The following is a 24,005-nucleotide window of genomic DNA, read 5'->3' as shown; positions in this document are numbered from 1 at the left end:
ATTCAGGAAATCCAAATGGGGACTTAGTAATTTTTCTCATCTGTTGCTGAAAAATCTGATGTGTGCAGAAGAAGTCAATAAAATGTCCAACAGTGTAGTATAAAATGCATTAAGTGGTTTCATGGTAAAATTTAGAGGACTGACCACTCTTCGTGGGTTTTCAAAAACACTCAAGCTTAGAAGACACACCCAGTTTCCAAATGGGATTCAGAGACTCAAAGTCCTGTTACAAATTGAATGAGCTTTCTCTCCTGTATCACTTCAATACCCATGAAAGCATCATTTTCACTGCTCCCACAACTACTCACACGTGGAAGTCAGTAATGGTAAAGGTCACTCAGTACAGAGCTGACTATCATGACACTCTTCTCATCGTTTACCCACAGGCTGTGCCTGTGCCACTGCCAGTGCCAGGGACATTTTCCCTCACCAGTTTGGTGGTATTTTCCTCCTTGCTGAAGTGTCTGCAGTGTTTGCACTGACAGCATGTCTGGAACTCATCTTTGTGTAAATCTACATATAAATCCATGTAAGTCACTCGCCTCTATGTGCTAAACCTTTATCAGGAGCATAACATCAGACACTACCTTAAGTTAAATTAGTTTTAAACAGCTTTCAATCACTTGTTTCAGCCCAAAACAAACATCAGTCCACTTTACAGTTGGAAAATGAATCCCACTGACTCACAGGATGGTTGAGGCTGGAAGGCACCTCTGGAGATTGTCCAGTCCAACCCCCCAGCTCAAGCAGGGTCAGGTAAAGCAGGTTGTCCTGTCAGGTTTTAAATATCAAGTTTCTTGTACTGGGAAGCCTCACACTCCAGATGTGCTGAGTAAAACGGAAGGATCATCTTGACGTGCTGTCAGTGCTCTTCCCAAGGCAGCCCTGGGTGCTGTTGGCCTTTTGTGCTGCAGGGACACATTGCTGACTATGTTCACCTTGGTGTCAACCAGGACCCCCCAGGCCTTTCTCTGCAAAGCTCTTCCCAGTCTGTGGGCCACCAACAAAGCCCAGGTGCAGGGCTGTGCGTTTTAATTTGCTTGCCTTCAGCCTGGGGGCTCCTCCAGCCTCCCGAGGTCTCTCTGAACGACAGCATCGCTGGGCAGTCCATCAACCACTCCTTCACGTTTCCCATCATCTTCAAACCTGCTAAATGTGCACTCTGCCGCATCACTGACGTCATTTCATGAAGATATTAAACAGTACTGGCCTCGTATCAACCCCTCTGGCACACATCCTGAACTCCTCCATCTAACGGTTACTGCAGCCAAGGATGCTTCTCATCTTCACAATACCCATCAGTCCTTCAAGCATCGGGTCCAGCACATCATCTGTCTTTGTTGGCTCCTTGATCATCAGTGAGACAACCAGGAAGAGTTCAGACATGATCAGCAAGCCCAGAAAGATGAAGGCTCATTCCTGAGGGATTACCTCAGCATCCATGCTGGTCATTCCAACCAGCTCTTCCATAGAAATACCCCTTTTCCCAGCTATCCTTATGAAATACCTGTACCTGGAAATACAGACAGATGTGGAAAACAGCTGCTTCTGTCCAGTTTTAAATCACCATTTTGACCGGCAGTAGCGTGTGAAGATGACACAGAGCATGGAAGATGTTGACTGGGGAACTTCCTTGCATCCAGAGGTAAGAACTTCCTAGGAAATGAACCTTCCCAGTTCCAGCCCAGCCCCAGAGGGCAGGTCAGCACTGGAGTGGAAAAGCTATCCTTCTCCATGGCCAGGAGGCCACCCAAACTGGAGCAGTGATGTGCTGGGGGCAGTGGCTGGAGCAGATCAAGCTCAAGAGAACTTCTAGGAAATGAACTGACCTCCACAAAAAGCAGGACAAGAAACTCCTCTTGGCTCTCCACAAATGCCCTGGTTCTCAGTGCTGGGGTTGCTTCTCACCTGCCTTTGCTGAAAGGCAGTAGAATGGCAGTGGCAGACACAGCTCCTGCTCCTTCTGCTCCTGCTCCCTGCCCTGGCCAAAGCATTCTCACCACTGTTTCATCCCCTCACCCTTCTGCTCTCAGAAGTCCCAAGCACTTCCCACATCAAACCCAGCTCTCTGGTAAAGGACTCTCAAATTGTTTGTAATATTCTACCTTTCCCTGCAGAGTTAAGAAACACACGGCTTTACTGCAGCAACACAGAGAACACTGGAGTCACAGATAAACTGAGTGATGTATGATCTTCCTTCTACTCACATACTCCATCCCTCGGGATCTTCATTCAGAAAAAATGGCTGTTCAGTTGGGTAACAGACACTTTGACACAGGTTACTCTTTGTGAAGCCTTTTTTACAGTTTCAGTCACTGTATTAGGAAGATCCATATCAAAATGTTTTATATATTTGGCTAAGCCACTCACAGAAAGGCCCGCCAGTTCACAGGAACAGGTCACAGTTATTATGGCAGTGCTGTGGTATCACTTCTGACCATCAGCATTTATCCCTGAGCACCACAGCTGAACGTGGAGCTGTAAGGAGTGAGGGTAGGCTCTGGGATTGCACCTGGCACAGGGGAGTGTGAATCCAGGACACAGCTTCTAAGACAAAAGAAGTACAAATAATATTGAGTATGCAATTAATAAGAGAAAAGCACCTGTGAAATCTCTGCTCCTTGTCATGTAAATTTTACACTTTATGAACTGTATCACTGTGCCAACACAGCTACGTATTGCAGTTTACTCAAACATAATTAAGAAGACATATAAAGGTTATATTTTGAAATTTTATTGAAGTAAGAATGATGATACTGAAGAGGTCAGATGGTTGTGTGTGACAATAGCATGCCTTGGTAATTACAGGAAAGATGGTGTGAACTAAACATGCTTTAAATACACTAAAATGACTCCTTCCACTCCAACAGCCACGTAGAGACAACTGCTTTCCAAGCACAACTTAAAGAAGCTTTAGGGCTACTCTAAGCTATGCCTTGGTTTTGGCATCTTCAGACCTGGTGGGTCTGACCTGTCCAACAGAAGAACATGTGGTTTGTGTGTGCTCCTCCATTCACCTCCACAGCACGCTCTGCTCCAGGAAAGCTTTTCGATGCTCTGCAGACCTTGAAGAAGGGCTGATACTGCTCTGTGGAACTCTGGAGTTCAGTGGAAAACAGCTTCTTAACCTAGAAAGGAAGAAAATATATGTTAGAAAGAAACACAGGTGTCCTTTTGTTCACAAGCAATTATTGTTGTAAGTGTGGCAACGAACATGATGCATGCTAAGGAATTAATGAGAACTCTGAAGAGTGACTGAACAGTTTCACTGGAGAGAAAAAGGAGTGATAATCTGCACTCTTAACAGCAATTGTACCACAGCCACATTAAACTGTCTCCACGAGACCAAGTGACTGCAGAAGGTCAAAGAACTGCATTATGTTACCAACCATCACGAAAGATAATTTGCTTTATTGCCCTCAGAAGGCCACGTGGAAAGCAGGGTGGTAGGTGTGCTATACACCTTACTGATGGTGCAAGCTGTGCTTTCTCTGACGTGCACCAATGGCACCCTGAGGACAATCTCCTGTAGAAATTCAGAGCAAAAATACAAACTAATTGTCTGGAATGGTGAGGCCAAAACTGGCAGAGTGGGCAGTCAGGGAGAGGGGCAGTCGTGACACTTCAGCTGCCTGACATTCAGTGGAACATGACTGTTCTGCTGAAAAATTCAACCCTTATCTTGCAACAAGTGTAGGCTGCAATTCCATAAGTGATTCCATATCAAAGAACTACTAATCTCAGAATGAAAATTTCTATTTGCCTATGCTAGTATAGAATTTGGTAGAACAGCTGGTAAAGCAGCAAAGAAAAGAAAAAACTTCATAAAAACCTGGAAAAACATAAATATGACTTTCATTCCATCAGTCTAGAAAAGAAGCTATTGTTTCTGTTTTAGTAGTATTTAGATACAGCAGGGTCTAAAGACAGAATTCAGTTTTAACCCAGCTGTGGAACAGCTGGAAGGTAACTAAAAAAACCTCAGGTCCTGGCACAGGCAGGGTGGATACAAACCAGTCTGTGCTACTTGGGATTCTTTCCTACCAGTCAGTTTGAAATGATATTTAACTCCTGGTTCTGGTAACAGAGAAAGTGCTGCTCTGGAAGCTGTGAGAGCAGCTCTGTGCCACAAAGAGGGTGCTCTCTACCTAGGACAGGAGGCTTTCTGTCTTTGCCCTCCCCTGACATGGAAGGCTCCTGATGGGGCTGCAAAGACTGAGTAGGACTGAGACATGAGAACGCTGGGATGTAGGAGACCTCCCCCTCAAAGGGGTATTCTGGGTGGATGTGGGCAGAGAAAATCCTGAGCTCTTCTTCAGAAACAGGAGAGAAAAGAAAAGGTAATTTAAACAACTCCCAAGTTTGCTGCTTGGATGTGTAAAAATCCAGAGTACTGGGTGTGGCTTCCCTGCTGATGTTACGATCCACCTCTGCCTGCAACGCCCAGCAAACTCTTTCCAATGATTCATCTCTTTTTCTTTTGTCTTTTCCTCCTGAGGTCCTGTTATTTTACTCCTCCCTTCAGCAAGTGGAATGCAGCAAGTTTACTAAAGGCACTGCTGCATTTTGGCTCGTTTCACGTCATGTGTTTCTGCTTTATAAGGAAAAGTGGCAAAAAGAGACTTTTTGGCTCACCTTGATTCTCGTGACCTGTTTTCTTCACAGTTAGTTGTTGGGTTTTTTTCTTCCTTTTTAAGGGAATGACACATCATTTTGATCCTTTCTGACTCCTTCCTATGAATCCCAGAGTATCTCGTTCTGTGTGGAAAGAAGTGAAGTACTTTACTTTGATTGTACACAAATCAATAGGATTCCAAATACCTACATGAATATTGTGTATTGAACAACTACTGACATGAAATGGGTTATATTTTTCTTTATAAAAGATTGTGATTATCAGGTGTATTTACAAGTACATTGCTTTGAAAGTGGAATTTGCAGATGACTCTCTTCAGCTGTAATCAATAACTAGCACTGTAACACTGCCCAGCTGTAAGATCCAGCCTGCACCAGCACAGCACGACTGTAAAGCCATTTCTATGTTTATAAAATGACAGCAAACACACCAAAAGAAAGGTCTACTTACAGAGATGCTGTCCAGGGGTGAAGAGGAGGAACCTGAGGTCAGAAATCTTCGCCATGTGCTGATGGGCTTCCTCTCCTCACGTTTGGATTGACGTGACAGGGCTATAATCTCAAACTTGCTGATTTAAGCTGCCTGATTTGCTTTCTTTTTGCTGTGGCTGCCTCTCTTGAAACCATGTGTCTGTGTGTTTGCTCAAACTGGGCTCAGCAAATGGTTTGAGAGAACTCTGGCTCATGGGATCAAGTCTCTCCAAGCAGCCACAGGATGGAACCAGTGATAAGCAGGTGTGACCTGGAGACTGAACCCTGAGCTGGTCTCACTGAACAGAGTACTGAGCGACAGCATGACATGGTGGTGTATTATAAAAAGGCCTGGGAGAATAAACTGAAATGTTAATACAATTTATGCCCCACTTGACTTCCAACATCTCAGTGATTAAGTCTTTCAGATAACACGTCTTCTGCATTTTAAAGGACACGCGAGTAACTTCGAGGCAGTTCTGGTTTTCACTCTGAGAAATGCTGATGCTCGTTTTCAACAACAGCGTCAGAAGCCTGAAAAACAATGATGGATTCAAAATGCCATTTGTTAGAACAAAACTCTTTAGAGGTGGAGATGTTCTGTACCTGAGAAATCAGAGAAAGAAAATTAAAAATGTATTTAACAGCCAAACAGCACAAAGATTATATGGTTTGTGAGTTACCCATTACATTGATAATATTGATATTGGTATTATTTTAAAGGTTGTCTTTGCTGGCCTCAGTATTTCCACAGAAAATGAATATGAGAAAAAGTGGTTAAATGAGAAAGAAATGAGGCAGAGAGCGAGGCAAAAAGCAGAGGAAACAGGAATTAATCCAGGAGAAAAGGTTACCAAGTTCTGGCAACATGCTGGGTGAAGGTACAGGGGTTAAGGGAAGTTGCACTTCATCCCAGCAAGCAGGCACTGCACCTGGACAGGTCAGGTAAAGGGAGTGCAAGCAGATAATGGAGAATCAACCAGGAAAAGTGGATACCAACACTAATCTCAATGAAAAAAAGAAAGCAACAGCTGGATACTTTGCATTCCTCTTAGCTCCCTCCCTCCAAGTAAAACAATACAACTGTAATTAAACAAATCAAACAGCAGAAAGAATGTTCAGCTAGCAACGTTTCCAAAGTAACACCTGGAAACAACTGGAATTCTTTGATAATAAAGGACTATTTGACCAGGTTAAAAAAAAATCCCAACAAACAAAAACAACTTACTTACACATCCCTCTTAATACTAGAGAATCTGTTAGATATCTAACATATGTTCCATGTTTATAGGACTCATCTAGTGAGTGCTCACAGGAAACCTTGTATATTTAGGACTTTAAAAAAAAAAAAAAGGAACAAGCAGAGGGGGTTCTTCAAAAGAATCAAACACCTGGCAAAAAATATTGCCAGCTATCTTTTTATGCACCTATGAGCATTACCAGTCCTCCCTCATAAAGGATCCCAATATTAAAAGATTCCTGGTTTTAGAAGGGAACTTGGTGATAGAAAAAGAGAATTTTATGAGCTGAATACCTCAGAGCTGCCACGAGAAGTAATTGCAATTTGGTCCTAAGTTCTAGGATGGAAAATTCTGTCTGCCTGGCAATGCTAAAGAATTAGGGAAAACCGTAGATTGAAAGGCATGGCTGGAAGCCACCAAGTTTAACTCTCTGCTTCATCCCCCCATGATCCAGGAATCTGAACAGGGAAAGCCATACACCTATTCCCTGGGACAGTCTGTAGTAGAACAGCCTCTTCTAGCTAGATAAATCCATAAAATATAATGGTGTTGCTCAGTAACTGCACTGGTACAGAAGAAACCTTCCGTGTTGTATCTCTAATGTCTTCTGGGGTATTCAAGATGGGTGAGGAGAGGCACACACTCGGAAGTGACAGTAAAGGCAACAAGTGTCAGAAGCACAGGACATCCTCCCTAAGGCACCCAAGAGCAAGTGGACAAAGGCCCAGGTCAGAGATCTAATGGGACATGCCACAAGCACAGGAGCTGCTGTGGCAGAAAATCTGCAGGTGCCTGGGCAATTTTAAGAACTTTGTACTCGTGGCAAGAACAAAAAGAGTACCAGGACATCCAGGTTCAAGCTCCAATTAATCTGGTGCATCTGATTTGTAACAAGAACAGCCCAAGCCGTGACAGGAGAGCGGCTCTCCCAAAGCTTGGCTAAATGCCTGAGCTTGTGCAACTGAACTCCTCTGTGAATGCAGAGGTGAGAGAGAGGATCCCACCTCTAGGAACAGGGATACAAATGTCCCAAGAATCAAAAAGGTTTGTGATATTAATAGTGCCAGGGCAGAAAACAGTAGATAGATCTCCAGTGAAGACACTGCTTTGAACACTGACCATCAGATTAAACGTCAGCTCTAAGCTATACATGCCCCCCTTGACAGGCTGTCAGTGAGCTCCAAAATTAGCTACCCTAATGAAAATTTTCTCATTGAGATCCTTGCTGAGCATTCCCATCAGTAAGCTCAGGCAGTATTTGGCTGTTCTGAAAACCCTGCTCAGGTTCCTGAACATATGCCATGGCCAGATGGTGGATTCGGGAGGGCTCGCTCTGTTGCTCAGGTAGATGTCCACTGAAACAATGCTAGTGATGGAATCACAGAGAAAAAGCTTCCAGTTCCTCCCCTCAGTGGCTGACAGAATCTATCCAGAAGGTGGTTCAGGCCCTTTCCCTCCAGAAGTTCAGCAGTGATTCAGCACTGACCGTGACCCAGGAGGTCTCATCTCCCGCACCGGCGCAGGCAGCGCCTCGTACACAGGGCACATTTCCTGGCTGGTTTCCCTTCAGAAATCCTGAACAGGAAGCTTTCCAAAGAAGCCTCTGCAGGAACCCACTGGGATCTATGGGGGACACATTTGTTTTACGATTGTAAGATTCGTTTCCTTGCTGCAAGCAGAGCTCAGCACTTCTCGCAAACATCTAAAATGTCGCCCCAGTGGTCATCTTACACTCGGAGAGAACCTGGAACAGGTGTGGAGCTGTGCAGTGGCAGAGAGGTACTGAAAGGTGAGCCCTGTGATCTGCAAAATGATCACACGATGTGAAGCTGAGTTGCACAACAGTTGCCACAGAAATAACTTGTCAGCTGGGGTCATTCCCTGAAGAAGCTGCCCTTGGGCACACTCCCACCTACAATGCCACACAAGCAGATCACAGAGAGGGTCTCAGGGACTCTGGGCATGCTGAAAGAAATAAACTCTGGTGATCCCTGGCAGGGTATGGATATCTCAGTTCTTAACTTGCTTTAGTATTAAAAGATTTCTTTAATATACCTGTAGGGGGTTGCAAACACCACAGATTTAGTGGTATGGTGTAGACCACATGTGTAACAGCAATGGTTTTTTGCTTTTAAAATACCATGAAGAAGATTTGCCCGGGATTATTATTGATACTATTTATAATATTAAACTGGAGATTAAACCTTACTTCCTGTAATTAACCTGGATTAAACTAATGTTCAAGTTGCCAAAGGAGTGTAAGAGCTGCCATGTATAATGTGGATAGTTAAACTTTCTGTCACTCTGGATTCCTTTTCAGCTTGTTTCTGGAGATACATAGATATTTAACTATTATTTTCATACAAAGGCTAGGAAATACTTGATTTGGCCAGTTAATGGATTTCATGCATCACTTCCATGCTTTAGCCAGGTTAGATAAGACACTGAGGTGCCAGGGGAGAGAGATCCCCCGTGTGATCCACTGTGTGGCTGTGTAGATGATTTACCTCTAAAGGTAAAACCACCCTTCTCCTCTTTTTCAGTTGCATCTTGTTTGCCATATCACTTCTCTAATTTGCCTTTATCCCTTCAAATTCCCATTTTCTGCTTCCTGCTTCCAGCTGCTCCCATCGACATTACCACCTGAAAACAAAGGAATTCTGTATCCCATGAGCCCAGTCAATAAGGGCTGGTCCAGGAGTTCAACTCCCCCCCTGGTTTTGCCCATCCTCATCACAAGATTATCTAAATTAAGATCATACCAGTGTCGCTGCACGTGCCCTTGTTACCATGGGCTCCAAAAGACAACCAACAGCATCAGAGCTAACATAATTACAATCATAATTCCAAGGGACATGGTAATGGCCATGCTGTCCACAAGGGCAAAATCAGTATAATAATGACCACGCAAAATGATAATCAGTATATAAATCCCAACTAATGATCCACTAGGTGGGTTGATAAAACTGCCAGTGAACCCCAGTGGATTACCAGGAGGCATCTTCACAAGACAGAAGCTTTCATCAACAGGATATACCACGTTCTCCACATACAAATCCTCTGATTTGCTTGCACAGAAAGCAAATAGTTCAAACCATTCTTGTTTTTCCTGACTGGATGAGATTTCATGTGAAATGTTTCACTTCTATCTATCTAATTTGCGCTGTCAGTGAAGACTCCAAAGCAGCTCTTCCGTGGAGTGACAGCTTCATCCAAGCACGACTGGACAAACACTGCAGGTGCCACAACACACTGTAACAAACGCAGACCAACAAAGGCAAAGCTTCTGTTTAAAGTGGTTTGTAACAAAACTATATGGATAAAGAGATCAGCTAAATATTGGGAGGACCTAGAGCACCACTTTCAGCATCCTGCTCTGCTAACAGGAGATTTACCCTCACAATTGTGAGGCCAAGAGACCTCCAAGGCAGGTTGCTGAAATTATCCCCTCATCTAATACACACTCTTGCCAGGAACAGAAGCTTTTACACAGTGATATTTTGTGGGTTGGTATAAAGATACTCTTGTTACTTCAGTCTTACTTTAAGATTTCTATAACCATTGAGCAGTTACTGGATGGTCAAAACAGTTCCTCTTTAGCAAGTGAATAAATGAGATCCACCAGTCATCTACTGGTAGGGGTTTTTCATTCTTTCACCGAGACTTCTTCAGTTCCAGACTGATCAACCCCACTGCCCCAAAATACATATCATAAGGACAAGTAAAGCCATGTTTGAAGAAATACTTTCTATTAAACAGATAATATTGTCCCCACTAATACCTTATTTTCAATGAAAAGAAGCAGCGAACTGAGCAGGAAACCTCTGACCAAGAGGAAACATTTTAAGCCCTGCTATTCAAATAAAAACATCAGAGGTGGGAAACTGAAGCTACCTACAGCTCCAGTGACAAGGGATAGTGAAGCAGAAGGAAACTCCTCCCTCCAGAGGCCTGGATCACCCAGTGAGGAGACAGGACAGTTTCACATTTGCACACTAAGGCTAAGAATGCAGGCGATTTCCTCACCAATTCCTCACACAGCACATCTATAATGCTCCAACTACAGCCTTGCCCCTGTCCTCCTCAACACATCAAATTGCCCTTCTTGCAATCAGCACTTCCCCCAGGTGGAGGGGACAAATATGACACCCCACCACTCTCAAAATCCTCACTGGTGACTTTCCAGAAGAGTCCCTGCAGCCCAGTCTACACAGCACAGTTATCTGGAAACAAATACACAAATGGCATCCTCTGGAATGGAAATCTCACACTCAAAGAGTGCACACCAGCCCCCTCAAACACCAATTCATGCATTTTGAGGACACCACTCATGACAGTCACTCAGCACGGCAGAGAAATAAATGGTGTTTTTGAAAGAGCTGAGTGGATAAGAATAGCAAAAGAAATGGCTTTCATAAAAAGACAGACTCTCGTATGCATTGCTCTCAAACACCCTGCTAAAAACTACACTCAAAAAAAAAATCCTCAAAGAAGTGATCATGTAACCTAGTGATGTTAGCACATCCTACCCAGCTGTTAAAAACTTCCCCAGGAACATCCCTCCCAGTCTTTAAGCTGCCTCTCAACCTTGCTAAGTTTCTCCCAGAAGGAAGCCTTTTGTGCAGCCAATGAGAATAGAAAAAACAACCACACCTTGTCAAAGCCTTCCCTTCCCCCCTTCTGTAAGGACCTTCTCTCCCAGACACCAGCACTCCCAGGTCTCGTACTTGGGCTTACCTGGGAAGTCACATCCAGTGCAAGAGCCTCACCCCCACACCCCATAGCTGACCTCAAATAACCACAGACTGAACAGGCACACGCCACTGACACGGCACAAACACACCTTGCTGCTGCAAAAGCAGCTCTCACAAGGTCTCTGTTGCTCCTGATCCTGGAGGGTCACCTACGAACTTCCCTCCAGCCCCAAACCTAGGAATAAAAATTCCTAACGTTTCAGGACAGCGAGGCTGCTGCTCTGTCACACTATAACCTCCCACGCTCTCCACATTCTCCCCCCTCCACATCCCACAGGCTATAACTCTCTCTTTCTCAGCCTACATCTCATCTAGTCATTTAAACATGCCAGGAGACGTTACTTCTCCTTAATTTCTGCTTTCCTCCCAATTAGCATTCCCACACTGAACCTGACAGCTCCACTTCCTGTCAAAGACGAGCTGAGGGATTTTCTCCATTTGCAATCCATTCTTAAAAGCAAGCTGCCACTTTTAGGGCAGGCCTGAAGGTTTCCTGTGTGCCTGAAAGCTTTTCAAACTGCCCTGTTCGGCCTAATGCAAGACATCACCTCTGCACATGTCCTCAGACATCAGGGGCACAACAACACTGCTACGTTTTTGTACAGTTTAAAAATCAACTCATATTTACAGTCCAAGTAAACTTCTAGTCCTTACCACATCCTTAAACATGAATCCCTAAAGGCTGAAAGACACGTTGTTCTCTCCAAACAGCTATGACTGTGGAAACTGGAGAGAAATTTTCTGAGGCCACTGTGAAATTCTGGTTTCAAACTTAAACTCTCTACAAGTCATCACTATCCTCAGTCAAAGGTTTGAAAATAGAACAGAAAGTGCTCATTGCCGTTAGAGAGCAAGATAATGTTAGCAAGAAGCAGGAACTCTTCATGCTTAATGAGATAAAAACTGTTGCCCCAATCATCAGTCTTCCTTACCTAATCAGCCAGCCCCAACCTCTGACAGGAGAAGGAATCCCAGACGGAGAAAACAAGTATGGATCAAAACAACTTGACATTCAAATGTCTTCACTCTCAATTTTCTATCCACCATTACAACTAACTCTAATTGCCCTTGGTAAGTATTCCATGAGATACCATTTCAACACTCTTTTGTTCACCTTCTCCCTCTCAGAGTTGTTTTTGTAGCAACTAAGGCCCAAATCCTCAAACTCCTCAAATTCAGACCCATCACAGTCACAAACAAAGCAACAACATTATTTTCCCATTTAAGACAGAAAACATGTTTTAGAAAACACCTGAACCATTGCACGGGAGGCAAAAGCTCCGCTAAGCAGATACTTTCTAGTTGAAAGCTCGTCAGTGTGTCTGCATCCAACCCATCCTTGCTGTGAAAGATGACCTGCACTCTTACCATCGTGATTAGAATTTCCCAGGGTCCACGGCTCATCTGAGTCGAAGTGAGTGTCTCCTCCAATCCCTGGGCCAGGAAAGTAAGCGTGAGCCAGGAATCCACCTTCTCCATCAAACGGAGAACTGTCGCCATGGAAACCAGAAGCAAAAAATATCATAATATCTGCCTCCTTTCTGTCATTTTTAATTTCATGGTAAGGAACCTCTTCAAAGGTAAGTGGTGTCACTCTCTGCCAAACATCAAAGGCCTGTCTGATGGCTCTCCGTGTGTCGATCTCGCCAACCTTGGGGGTGTAGTTGTGCACACTGGGAAATTAAAAAAAAAGGGACACTTAAATTCGGAGACTTATTATCAGTATACAGGTCTCCCTTTCCAAAGGGTCTTTATTTTTTCCAGGCAGTAGTTTGTGCATGCAAAGTTTTGCTGTTACAAAGAAAGTTACCAACAAAACCAGGGTCCCAATTTGAAGCCTACACTTATTCATAAAAATCTTCCTAATGCCTTGGTTGATTTTGTATTACTTCCTAAAAACCTGACAACCTTTCCAATCTGGGTGTAGGCAGCTGAGCAACCTAGTTTAAAAATGCAAATTACTTCAGATTTTGTCTGAAATTATCATGCTAGAATGGAATCCAGTACACGAAAAAAAGTGACCACTAAAATTCTTTCTGAGAAACAAACCTTTAAATTATGCTTACATGAGCTGCTTCGTTCTCAGGACTACTCAAAATATTTTAGAGCTCACAGGAGTGATGGACCTGCCAGATTTGTGCAGCTCAGTCCATGACAGGTGGTGATACAGAGTTCGGGGAGGGTAAGGGGCATTTAAGTGCATATAAATTTCCCATAATTATAAACTTTAGTTCAAAAACCGCTGTTCATGGGGGGTTTTGTGTGTGTGCATGTAACAGACTCATGATCTATTAAACTTGGCTTGGGGAATATGAAATATCTGTGTCATGGAAGCAATTTTCAGTCTTTGATTGAGCTGGGTGTCCCTTTACAATTTGAGTTAAATTAGTGATTATTGGTGGAAGCTTTGAAGTAGTCCCCAGAACCAGTCCCTCCTCCTGGTCTCTGCAGTTCCTCACTGTTACTTGAAGAATCCTCCTCCTCCTCCTCCTTTCTCAGAATTCTTGGCAGAAGCACCAGAGAGCACCAGTCCCTAATTCCTTCCCTTTACACCATCATATCTCTTCCTACTCATTCTGGCACCTTCCCCATGCTGGTCACTCACATTTCTACCTCTCCATCACAGACTTTCTTTCTGTCTTAGTCTTGCTCACCTATATCACAGGATATTCTGAGCTGGAAGGGACCCACAAGGATCATCACATCCTCTCCTTAATGATTACCTTCCTAACTTTCACTCCTTTGCAAACTCCTTTCCCCGTCCAAAACATTTAAATGGCTGTAATTTCAACTAGAATGGGGGGAGGGGGTTAATTTTGACTTGAAGTGACATTCTTATTGTCAGAAACTTCCATTTGCATCATTCAGCAATGATTGCCTTTCAAAAGCTCCCAGCCTGGCTGACTCAGAGCACTTCTCTGGGAAACAGCTATCCCCACAGAGCCCTCATTTGACACCTGCAGCTCACCCCAGCGTATCTCCTCAGCAGGCCTAAGCCTGGACAAAAGCAAGAGCTCTATTTCAGCAGCAGAAGTAAAACCTCTGCAAAAATACATATTCAGTAAAAAGTTGCAAATCAGCAGAGAAGGAAGCACCTCGACTTCAGACAATGATGTTCTTTCTGCTTTAATGGTTTGTTAGAGATCACACATGATCTAAAGGCTAGAGCCTTGGATTTCAAATGGAACAGAAAGAGGTTGACTAAGATTTTCCTGCTAAAATCACACAATTGGTGGCTGGGATTTAAGTGCCTTCACTGATTAGTTATTTTCTAATTGATAAGAGACTCTTCAGTTACTCCAGTGCCCTGACAGTATTCCCCTGCACCACGTTCTGAGAATGAAAGCCTTAACCAGGCATCACAGGCAGGATCCTGTTTTAATTTAAAAGTATTTACAAAATTTGCATCCCAAACAAGTCCAGACCATTTTTCCCCATAAGACAAGGGGCAGGGAGGGGGCTGTACCTGTAGGTTATATGCTTCTGCCTCCACTTCTGGCCGGTGAGCGCATAGCGCTTTTTCCTCCGGCTGCGGCGTAGGTGGGGATGGTCTGGAACTCCACATCGAGGCTTCTTCATCCACCTGGAAGGGGAAAAAAGGCAAGCTAATAAAGAATCCAAAAAAGAGATTCCAAAGAACTCAGGGGGTGACTGGAAGACCTCTGAGGGTTGGCCAGCGCAGACCCCAAGAAGGGTTCAGTCCTCCCTCTCTCGGGTTTACCCTCTTTGCACAGAGCTGTGCACCCCATCTCTGCTGGCAATCCACACCTCAGCAGAGCAAAAAGACTTCATTTTTCCTTTTGGAATCACAGATACCAGATCATGTAACCTCTATGCTTGACAAGAGCTTAATGATGATAATGCCACAAGAGACAAAATCACAGGTGTGTGTGCACTGGGATCGAACTCACCCATCACCTACTTGATCCACTCTCCATTTGCTGAAGTGCTCCCATGCCAAGGAAAATAAATCCAGTCCCTAACTCACTAGATAAAACTGAACAAGTGCAAACACAACCCTCACAGACAGTGACTGAGGTTTTAACAACCAGAACAGATCACTCCAGTCTCTGGGTCACACACACCAAATTCCACGAGGTCCTTCCCGTGACCCCTGACTCCTGATGTCACTCATGATGTAGGAAACTCTTGCCTCTATGGCCAAGTGAGCTGGAAGAGCAAAGGATGTTGTCCCAAGCACTGCCATCAGAGAAGCCCAGCCTCCCTCTCTAACTCCTTTACCTCCAGCCTGCACAGATCTTTTGTTTATTTCTTGCCCCAGCTTGGAGGTGGTCAAACACTGTCACAGGTTGCCCAGGGAAGTGGCAGAGTCTCCATCCTTGGAGATATTCAAAACCCAACTGGACATGGTCCTGGGCAACCTGTTCTAGCTGTCCCGGTATGAGCAAGGGTTTGGAGTAGGTGGTCTCAAGAAGTTCCTTCCAACAGAAATGATTCTCAGAAAAGGAGAAACAGACTGTTCCTCAAAATCCTGACCCGCTTGCTGGTGTGGGCACGCTCCAGAGAAGTCAGAAGTGGCACAGAGAGGAACAGATCTGCCCATCACTGCATATGGCTGCTGGGGAAAAAGGAGACAAGGACAGAAAGAGAGGAACTACAGGTACTGGTCTCCAAAGGTCCCCAGCCACATTCTTCAGGATTTCACAGCCCAGCACAGCAGAGCAGAGCCCAGGAATAATACAAGCACATGGCCACAGCCTCCCAGCAGACTGGCACTGCCCTCAGCCACTGGAACTCTTCAGGCATTTGATCCACTTACTCTGACGGCAAAGACAAGTGCCCACTGTGACACAAAGCCCTTAAGAACACACTGCAGGACGTGCCACTGCCTCGTCACACGTGAGAAGAGCACCGCAGCCAACTCCGGCCCATTTCTCAACCTGGACACCAAATTCTCTCCCTCCTCCTCAGTAAGGCTTCTCTCACATCCCTGGCCACCTGGGGGACAACTTTTGGCCTCCAAATGCAGACACTCCTCCACCAACTACAGCCAGCACACGGCAAGTAATCCATGTGTGCCCACATGCTTGTGCCCAAACAAAGCACAGCTTATCCATCGGAAAATATTAACCCCACACCTTCAGGGAAGGGAGCATCTCCCATCACCAGTAGAAGGTTTATCAGACTTCTTTCCAGGACACCCTTTAAATTAAAACCAAGCAGACAGACACTCGTACAGCCCCGCCAGAACATTCTTCCACAGCACACACACACAGAGCCCAGTCCAGGCAGCCCCACAGCTGCCCCTTCCCGATTCCACTTCCTCTATGTAACAACTCCGGGGGTTCTCAATTTCAGTGCAGTCATCTGTCATCTTCTCCCCACCAAGAACAGAGCAAATGAGAGTTGTTATACATATTGCACTGTACCTGACAAGAACCCAAGCTGTGCATATAATGCTGGCACAGATCTTCCCCACTTACATCACCTTACATTTATCAGCAATGTACGTCTTTCAGAAATCCAAGCAACCTGTGGAAATCAGAGCTGTCTTGCCCACACAACTGCTGCCACCTTCAAAGAAAAGCAGTACATCTAAGATTTGCTTTTAGAAAAGCCATATCAATTCAACCTCAACACGCTGTATTTTTCCAAGTGTCCTTTATTTGTGTTGTTTTGCATTGCTTCCAGCACTTTGCTGGAGAGATCTCAGGCTTAGTGTCACCTGTGTTCTCCTAGATATTTCCTGAATTTTCCTGCTTTTTTTTTGTTTAAACTCCAGTCATATGATATGGCACCACATTTTTTGCATAACCTTACACAAGCCACAGTGCGAACTCAGTTTTCACCTCTTGAGCTTCATGAGAACGCCAGCACTCTGAACATCAGCATCAGCAGGCCCTGATTACAGTCAGAAAATTACCTTCTGTTTTACCTTCACTAGTATCATCCAGAAGACAAAAAATTACCAGAAGAGAGCTACCAAACAGACATGGATGTGTAGGGAACTCACAGGGGCAGTGCTGGCTATGCTGACACACCAGCAGTGCCTCACACCTGAGCACGCTTCCTGGAGGATCATCAGCTGCCCCTTCCCAACACCTGAAAGAAAGTTAATTCCTTCCAAAACAGCAAATTCCCTGCCCCTGTGCCAGCTCCAGGTACAGGCACAGGGCAGGGGCTGTTGCAGAGGAATCCAACACCACCACCCAGGGCTTTGAGGGCCTCTTGAGCCAACACTCCCAAAGCAGAGCTGCCCAAAGACTCCCGATGTCCCCACTGCCCAACTCCTCTTTCAACCTCGTTCTACTTAGGCCTCTCTGAACCCCCATATTCTACCACAGTTTGTTCCAGAGCTGATACAGCCTTGATGAAAAGCAAGTAACAAAGCCCAGGTAACCTGATCAGAGCTCAGCACTACCCAAGCTGTCAACTGCCTGAGCTAATGTCAAGCTGAGAATGTTTATCTGGATCAGTTCCCTGACTCAGCTTACCTCCCCAGACATATGGGCCCTGGTCTAATCACATGGGCCAGGGCACAAATGCAGCCATCCCTGCTCTTCTCAGCAGGGCAGGCCTCTGGCAAAATAATCACAAAGCTGTAGCTTGCTGCTGTTGATCATCTGTAGCTGAGCTTTATGACAGTCATTCCCTACTGAGCAGTTTGGATAACCCTTTCTGTGTTCCAGGGGAAATCATCGCATCACAAACAACAACAAAAGGCAATTACTTGAAGCAAGATTCAGATACTTATGGCTGCTTCCCCCTCCTTGCTTTTTGAAATGGGAACACCAGTAACACTGGATCATCAAAATTTATACTTGGCACTGTTTAGGCATAGACTACTGCATTCCTCCAGCTGCTTGGCATCAGAAAATAGGCAATTTCCAAAAGCACTGACAGCCAGTTCTTGTCCTGATACAGCTGCTTGCCCCAGTTCAGGCTCCAAGCCATCCACAAGACTCTCCTAAACAGAGGAAGCTGTCACTCTCAATTCCCTGCTCTTGAGCTGATGGAATTGCTATCCTTAAACAGCTGTGGTGCACCTCGAGGTGAGGGACCTACACACCGGGCTCAGGACAAAGCACAAGGCACTCCCAACACATGTAACACTATTCCTTGGTTCCCTTCAGAGCCGTGGGACTGACCATGACAAACACAGTAGTCACCACTTTTGGTTGGCACTCTATTGTGCCTTCTCTCCACGTGCTCCCAGGGCTTTATCCTTGCCCAGCTGCTCTGCAAATCTACAGTTCCCCTCCCCAGCTGCAGGCAGACAATGTTTGCTGAAGAGCTGGTTTCTGTATTCTCTCCTGCTTTCCTTACAGGAAGCTACATATCCTCAACATGCTACCTTCAAGATAGATCCTCTGCTGAGTGGACCCCCCACCCAACCTTCCTTCTGGGTGCCAAAAAGCATCACCAACGCTGGTGTTCCTTCCCATCTCCCACTGGCAGCACCTGCAAGGTGGCTTTCACACACTTGGGCACCAATCTTGGAGGAAAAAACCAGCTCAGGATTTGGGGGCATGTGGAGATGAAAAACTTTGGGTTTCTGTAGTAAGTGTCAACAGAATATGCAGAATTTGTTGCCTAACAAAGAAACCACAGAAAATAATAACTCTGCACTCTGATTCTTAAAGTCACTTTAAAGGGACAGAACTTATGACACTGATGGAAGTGACAGAAAAATTCACAACTGCAATCTTAAAACTTGTAACAAAGACTGAAATAACAGCTTAGCAAACGCCTGAGTAATTCCAAGCCCTGGAGGCAGCTGCCTTGTCAGCTCTTTTCCTTCTGCTCAGCTTCCACAACCAGGTCTGAGGAAGTGACAGCCCAACACAGCCCAGCCAGATGCCCCCCCCCAGTTCAACAGGCTCAGTGCTCACAGCAATCAATCAGGACCTCTTTTTCTGTTCACGCAGTTTCTAGGCAGGTACTCCCGCTCCACCCTGCCATACAACAGATGGACCTACTGACTCAAGGCAGATGGAGGCAGAGCAACCCAACATGCCTGCAAAGCACACCAGTGTTTGGCTGCAGCTGAGGTCTCAAGCCTTTGGAGACTCAAGTTTCAGAAGAGGGAACCATCTAGGTTTTTCACTCATCAGCCTTTGGGTGTTCATGCACCAATCAACCCCCTGTCCACGGATATAACCTCTAAAATGTGGGCAACACCTTCCTTTCCTCCAGAAAAACTTTCATTAACTAAAGCAGGGACTTCCACGTGCACCCCCATCACCCACAAGGCGGCAGAAGCAGCTCCCCTAACTTTCCAAACTAGCACCCCAATACTGCAGCCCCGTCTTCCCCCATCCCCTTCCAACTCATGACCATCCCAGCTGCAAACTTCTACACACCAACTGCACACACACAGCCTTGCTCGATGGCTTCAGCATTCACCTACAAACTTGCTAATGGCACAGAGATCTCGGGTGGAAAATCCCCACCTTTAAAAAGCATTTCATTTCCAGCTCATTGGAAAAGCAAACAGGATTTTCTCTAACCCTCAATGGAGAACAAGGGGCTTTTCCTGTGAGCTAAAGGAGGGAATGTTACGTTCACTGGAGAGGCACTCCCAGCCCAGGATGATCTCCTCCTGCCCAATTCACTCATTTCTTCTGGTTCTCCTCTTCTTGCAGCTTGGAAGGCATACAACCAAACCCCTTTGTACTTCACGCTATTTGGTTACTTTGTGCCCCTTTCTTTTGTGCTACCACGTCCCTTTTGCCAGCACAGTGCCCCAACAGGAGAGATGAAGAGCCAGGTAGAGTATGCTCTGAAAAAAAGGGTCTGCTAATGCAATAAGGTCAAGGGGACAGTGGGTAAGGCCTAAGCAAGTTCCATTGTTTGGGCTTTCTCCTTTTGCTCAACACTAGATTTTTTTTTCCCCAGAAAGCATCTGTAAGACCTTCTCTGCAATCTGCTTTAGTCAACAGATGCTGCCTTAATCCAGACCAACAGCAGACAGATCCAGGCGCTACAGACAAGGCAATCAGACAACGAGCCACTTCCACACCACCCTCTGCAGCACACACCGAAGAGCAGACTAAGGAACACAGTCCCTCCAGCCTGGGTGATTTACACTGACACTTCTGAGCTATCAAACCACCACCACATGGTCAACACACAGCAAGGAACACCCAGAATCCAACAAATGGCAGCTCTGGACAGCCAAGTAGCTCTGACCACCACCATCAGACTACAACAGCTCACTTCAGCTCAGACTGTGGATCTCCATAAATAGCATCTGTGGAGATACACAAATCCAATTAATTAAGAAACACGTTAGAAGACATTTCTGAAGCCAGAATTTTAACCTAAATCCAGACAGAGACGGAAATATACGAAACCCTTGATGTTCTCTACTTTGAGAAGCTCTCGGGGTTCATACTTTGCTTGTGCACCAGTGAATCTTTGTTCAAAGAACAACGTTAATTAGAGCTTCTCCTCACACAAACAGTACTGCTGGCAAAAAGACGAATTGCCCACGTTTTTGTTAGAGACACCTTTTCATAATCAAGACTTCTCTGGCTCAGTCAGTCAAATCTACCCCTTTGGAGGACTTCTCGCTCCTGGAACAACCACCCAGGTAATAGGACAATGCATTAAGAAAGGGAAAGACAAAAGCAGCCCATGTTAATCTTACTCAATAGTTGTCTCGTCCAAAACTCCTGTCACTGGGATTCCATAAAACTGTTGCATAGTGGCAACTGCAGACTGCACAGCTTTTCCCGACTGCAAGGCAGACATTTGGCTGTCAGATGGAAGTAAGTAGCCATACGTTTTTAGCCAACCCTGAAAAAGAAAGAAACAGATGGTAAGATGCCACAGTAAGTTTTCAACTTAACAGTTCAGAACATTTCCTCAAAAGAAAAAAAAGCGACAAACTAGCCAAAAAAAAATTCAGCCATTTCTCTTTTTTTGGTTAGGTTTGGTAATATCATCTGATCCCTACAAAGGGCTGAAGACCCAGTTTAATATCACCTGTCCTGGCAGGGCAAGGCAGACCTGCCAGTTAAAAATGGTCATCATCCCTACTGAGTAACTGGGGCAAACTTTGAGGCACCAGTAATGCCCAAGAAGGTCTGTTCTTGTTCCAGGGACTTCCTGTGCACCCTGACCCCTTGCCAGCATAAGAGTTCTCAGTCCCCACAGCAGCAAGATCCCACTGCCCACAATCCACTGCTATTTGTGGACCATCCTAAATAGCAGCTTAAAAAATTCCTAAAAAACAGCTTAACAGCCCTGAGTAGTCCCTGAAAACAGAAGTTCAACTTGCAATGAGCACAGGAATTATTCTTAAAAAAAACCCTCCAACAAACAACAACAACAAAAAAAACCCCCAAACCAAAACACCACACAGAGAAAACCCAACAACAAAACAACCAACACTCACAAAGATTGCAGAGACTCTGGTTTGATGGATGTTTCCTCTACCAACAGGTGTTACCAGCAAATTGTCAGAACAGGAAAACAGCCACCTCTCCTCAAGGAGTTTTGTCCCTTTTCCCTGCCTCCCCCCTAAAACGCAGCCTTAGATAAAACCACGAGTCAAACTTGTCAAAATGCTAAGCACAGTATTTTCAAAAACACACATTAATTTGGGATTTTTTTCCCTCCCCTTTCTTCCTCTCCCTCACTTGGATAGCAGTAGAAAACGGACTATTAGTTCACCACTAAGTGCAAACGCCAATCCAACTCGAACAAAAACTTGTTCTCATAAACTTTTCACCATAACTTTTCAAGCACATCCCCCAGTGCTTTTGTCTTCCAGCCAATACCCCAGCCCTTCGATTCAATACTTAGACCAGGATTATTATGAGACCAACACAGATCCCCTAAGCTATTTCCAGCCACGAGGACAATCCATCTGACCCACAGGACAGTCCTCACCACACGAGTGCTGATGAATCACCTGCATGCACTGCTCTCCCGCTGGCAGCCTGATCAGTCAGAACAGGGGGAAGAGGAGAGGTTTGTCTTCCCTCAACACAGCAGTAGGAGGGGGCTCAGGTCAGGAAGAGCAAAAGTTGGAGAACAAAACGGCCTTGCTTCCAAAGCAGGAGAAAACCATAGAATGGGTTGGAAGGGATCTTAAAGCCCATCCAGTGCCACCCCCTGGCATAGGCAGGGACATCTTTCACTAGCCCAGGTTGCTCCAAGGCCCGTCCAAGCTGGCCTTGGACACTTCCAGGGATGGGGCAGCCACAGCTTCTCTGGGCAACCTGTGCCAGGGCCTGCCCACCCTCACAGGGAAGAATTTCTTCCTAATACCCAATCTAAACCTACTCTATTTTCAGCTTAAAGCCATTCCCCCTTGTCCTGTACCTCCACCCCTTGTCCCAAGTCCCTCTCCAGCTCTCCTGGAGCCCCTTTAGGCACTGGAAGGGGCTCTCAGGTCTCCCTGGAGCCTTCTCTTCTCCAAGTGATCACCCCCAGCTCTCCCAGTCTGTCTCCAGAGCAGAGGGGCTCCAGCCTTGGAGCATCTCCGTGGTCCCCTCTGGACTCGCTCCAGCAGGTGCCCACCTTTCTCGTGCTGGGGGCTCCAGAGCTGGATGCAGTGCCCCAGGAGGGGAGGGGAAGGGAAGTGGGGCCACAGCCCCTGGGCTGGGCATGGCGAAGTTCACCGAGTAAATGGACAAACAGCGCTATTCAACACGGACACTACCGAGGGCTCAAGACAAAGCCAAGGGGCAAAATTGCTCCTACACCGGACATTTGCTACCCCTGCCTCGGCCTCTGACAAACACAACAAACAACACGCTGCAACACTTCGGTCCGACCCAAATCAGCTGCCCTTGGGACAGCGAGGGCAGAGCCCAGCGACCAAAACAGCTCCGAGGGGGCTCCGCTCTGACATCCCCCTTCCCTGCCCGCCGCACTCGGAGGGGAACGGGGCACCCCCCACACGGTGCCCTCTCGGACACCCCGAGGAGCTCCCGGCGGACCCCGAGGCTCAGGCTCACCCAGGAGGGGCACGGCCGCTGGTCCGGCCGCTTCCCGAAGGAGCCGCGCCCGCACCCCCGAGCGCAGCCCAGCCCAGCCCAGCCCAGCCCTGCCCAGCCCAGCCCAGCCCGGCCCGGCCCGGCGGGAGATGTTGGAAGGCTCCCGGCGAGCTCCAGCGCCCCGGCACGGAGCCGCTGCCCGCCCGGCTTCCCTGCGCACCCCCCGGACACCCCCGCCCGGCCCGGCCCGGCCCGGCCCCGCTGCCGCACCTACCCGGCCGGTGCTGGTGTCGGCGGCGGCGCGGAGCAGCGCGCACAGCAGCGGGAGCAGCGAGCCCGCCGCGCCCAGCGCCCGCCGCGGGCTGCGCGCCATGGCCCCGCCGGGCCCCACAGCCACCCCGGCGGGCCCCACAGCCACCCCGGCGGGCCCCACAGCCACCCCGGCGGGGCTGGAACCCGCGGCGGCCCCGGCGGCGCTCGGCCGGGCTCGGCAGCGCTCCGGCCCCCGGCGCCGCGGCTGCGGCTGCGCGGCTGCCCGGAAGGGGAAGGGGAATGGGAATGGGAAGGAGAAGGGGAAAGGGAAAGGGAAAGGGAAGGGGAAAGGGAAGAAGGCGGGCGGTCGGATCCGCCGCTTCCTCCGCCGCCCGGGCCGGGGCTGCCCCGAGGCGTCGCCGTGCCCGGCCAGCGTGTGGGAGAACGGGGAAGAGATTAAAATGTTCTTAAGGAAGGCTTTTCTTTGGTGTTTGACCTTTGTGAGCGGAGAGAAAGGAATGCCAGCTGCTGGGAGCCTGCAGCAGGGCGGCTGGAGGGACACTCAGCCCTGGGGCACGGGGAAGGAGGGACATATGCAGGAATTTATTGGCTCCAACCTCTGGAAGGTCTTTCCACCTGAACCGTGTGGATCAGAGGCAGTGGGCAGCAGATCAGGCTAAGCCTCGATCTCACCCACTCTCTCTCTCCAAACCTGTTTTCCCAGGACATTTCCAGCCCTT

The 24,005-nt window shown here is 46.8% G+C and overlaps 1 protein-coding gene across 1 annotated transcript in view; it reads right to left on the bottom strand.

The window, feature by feature from the left end:
* Positions 1-23,367, bottom strand: part of MMP24 (matrix metallopeptidase 24) — a 41,152-nt gene extending 17,785 nt beyond the window's left edge. Inside the window, exons 1-4 of the mRNA XM_027904833.1 lie at positions 23,288-23,367; positions 20,715-20,863; positions 14,568-14,684; positions 12,470-12,774 (exon numbers count right to left, since the gene is read on the bottom strand). Of these exons, the coding sequence (XP_027760634.1) occupies positions 12,470-12,774; positions 14,568-14,684; positions 20,715-20,818 (526 nt within the window). The 5' untranslated portion in view covers positions 20,819-20,863; positions 23,288-23,367. The remainder of the gene's footprint in view (positions 1-12,469; positions 12,775-14,567; positions 14,685-20,714; positions 20,864-23,287) is intronic.
* Positions 23,368-24,005: the final 638 nt, after the last annotated feature.

This window comes from Empidonax traillii, unplaced genomic scaffold, assembly GCF_003031625.1.
Source record: "Empidonax traillii isolate 1590-97213 ecotype Southwest subspecies unplaced genomic scaffold, ASM303162v1 scaffold1097:size207311, whole genome shotgun sequence".
Taxonomy (NCBI): domain Eukaryota; kingdom Metazoa; phylum Chordata; class Aves; order Passeriformes; family Tyrannidae; genus Empidonax; species Empidonax traillii.
The sequence above is the reverse complement of the archived record's forward strand: the minus strand, read 5'-3'. Positions and strand labels throughout refer to the sequence as shown.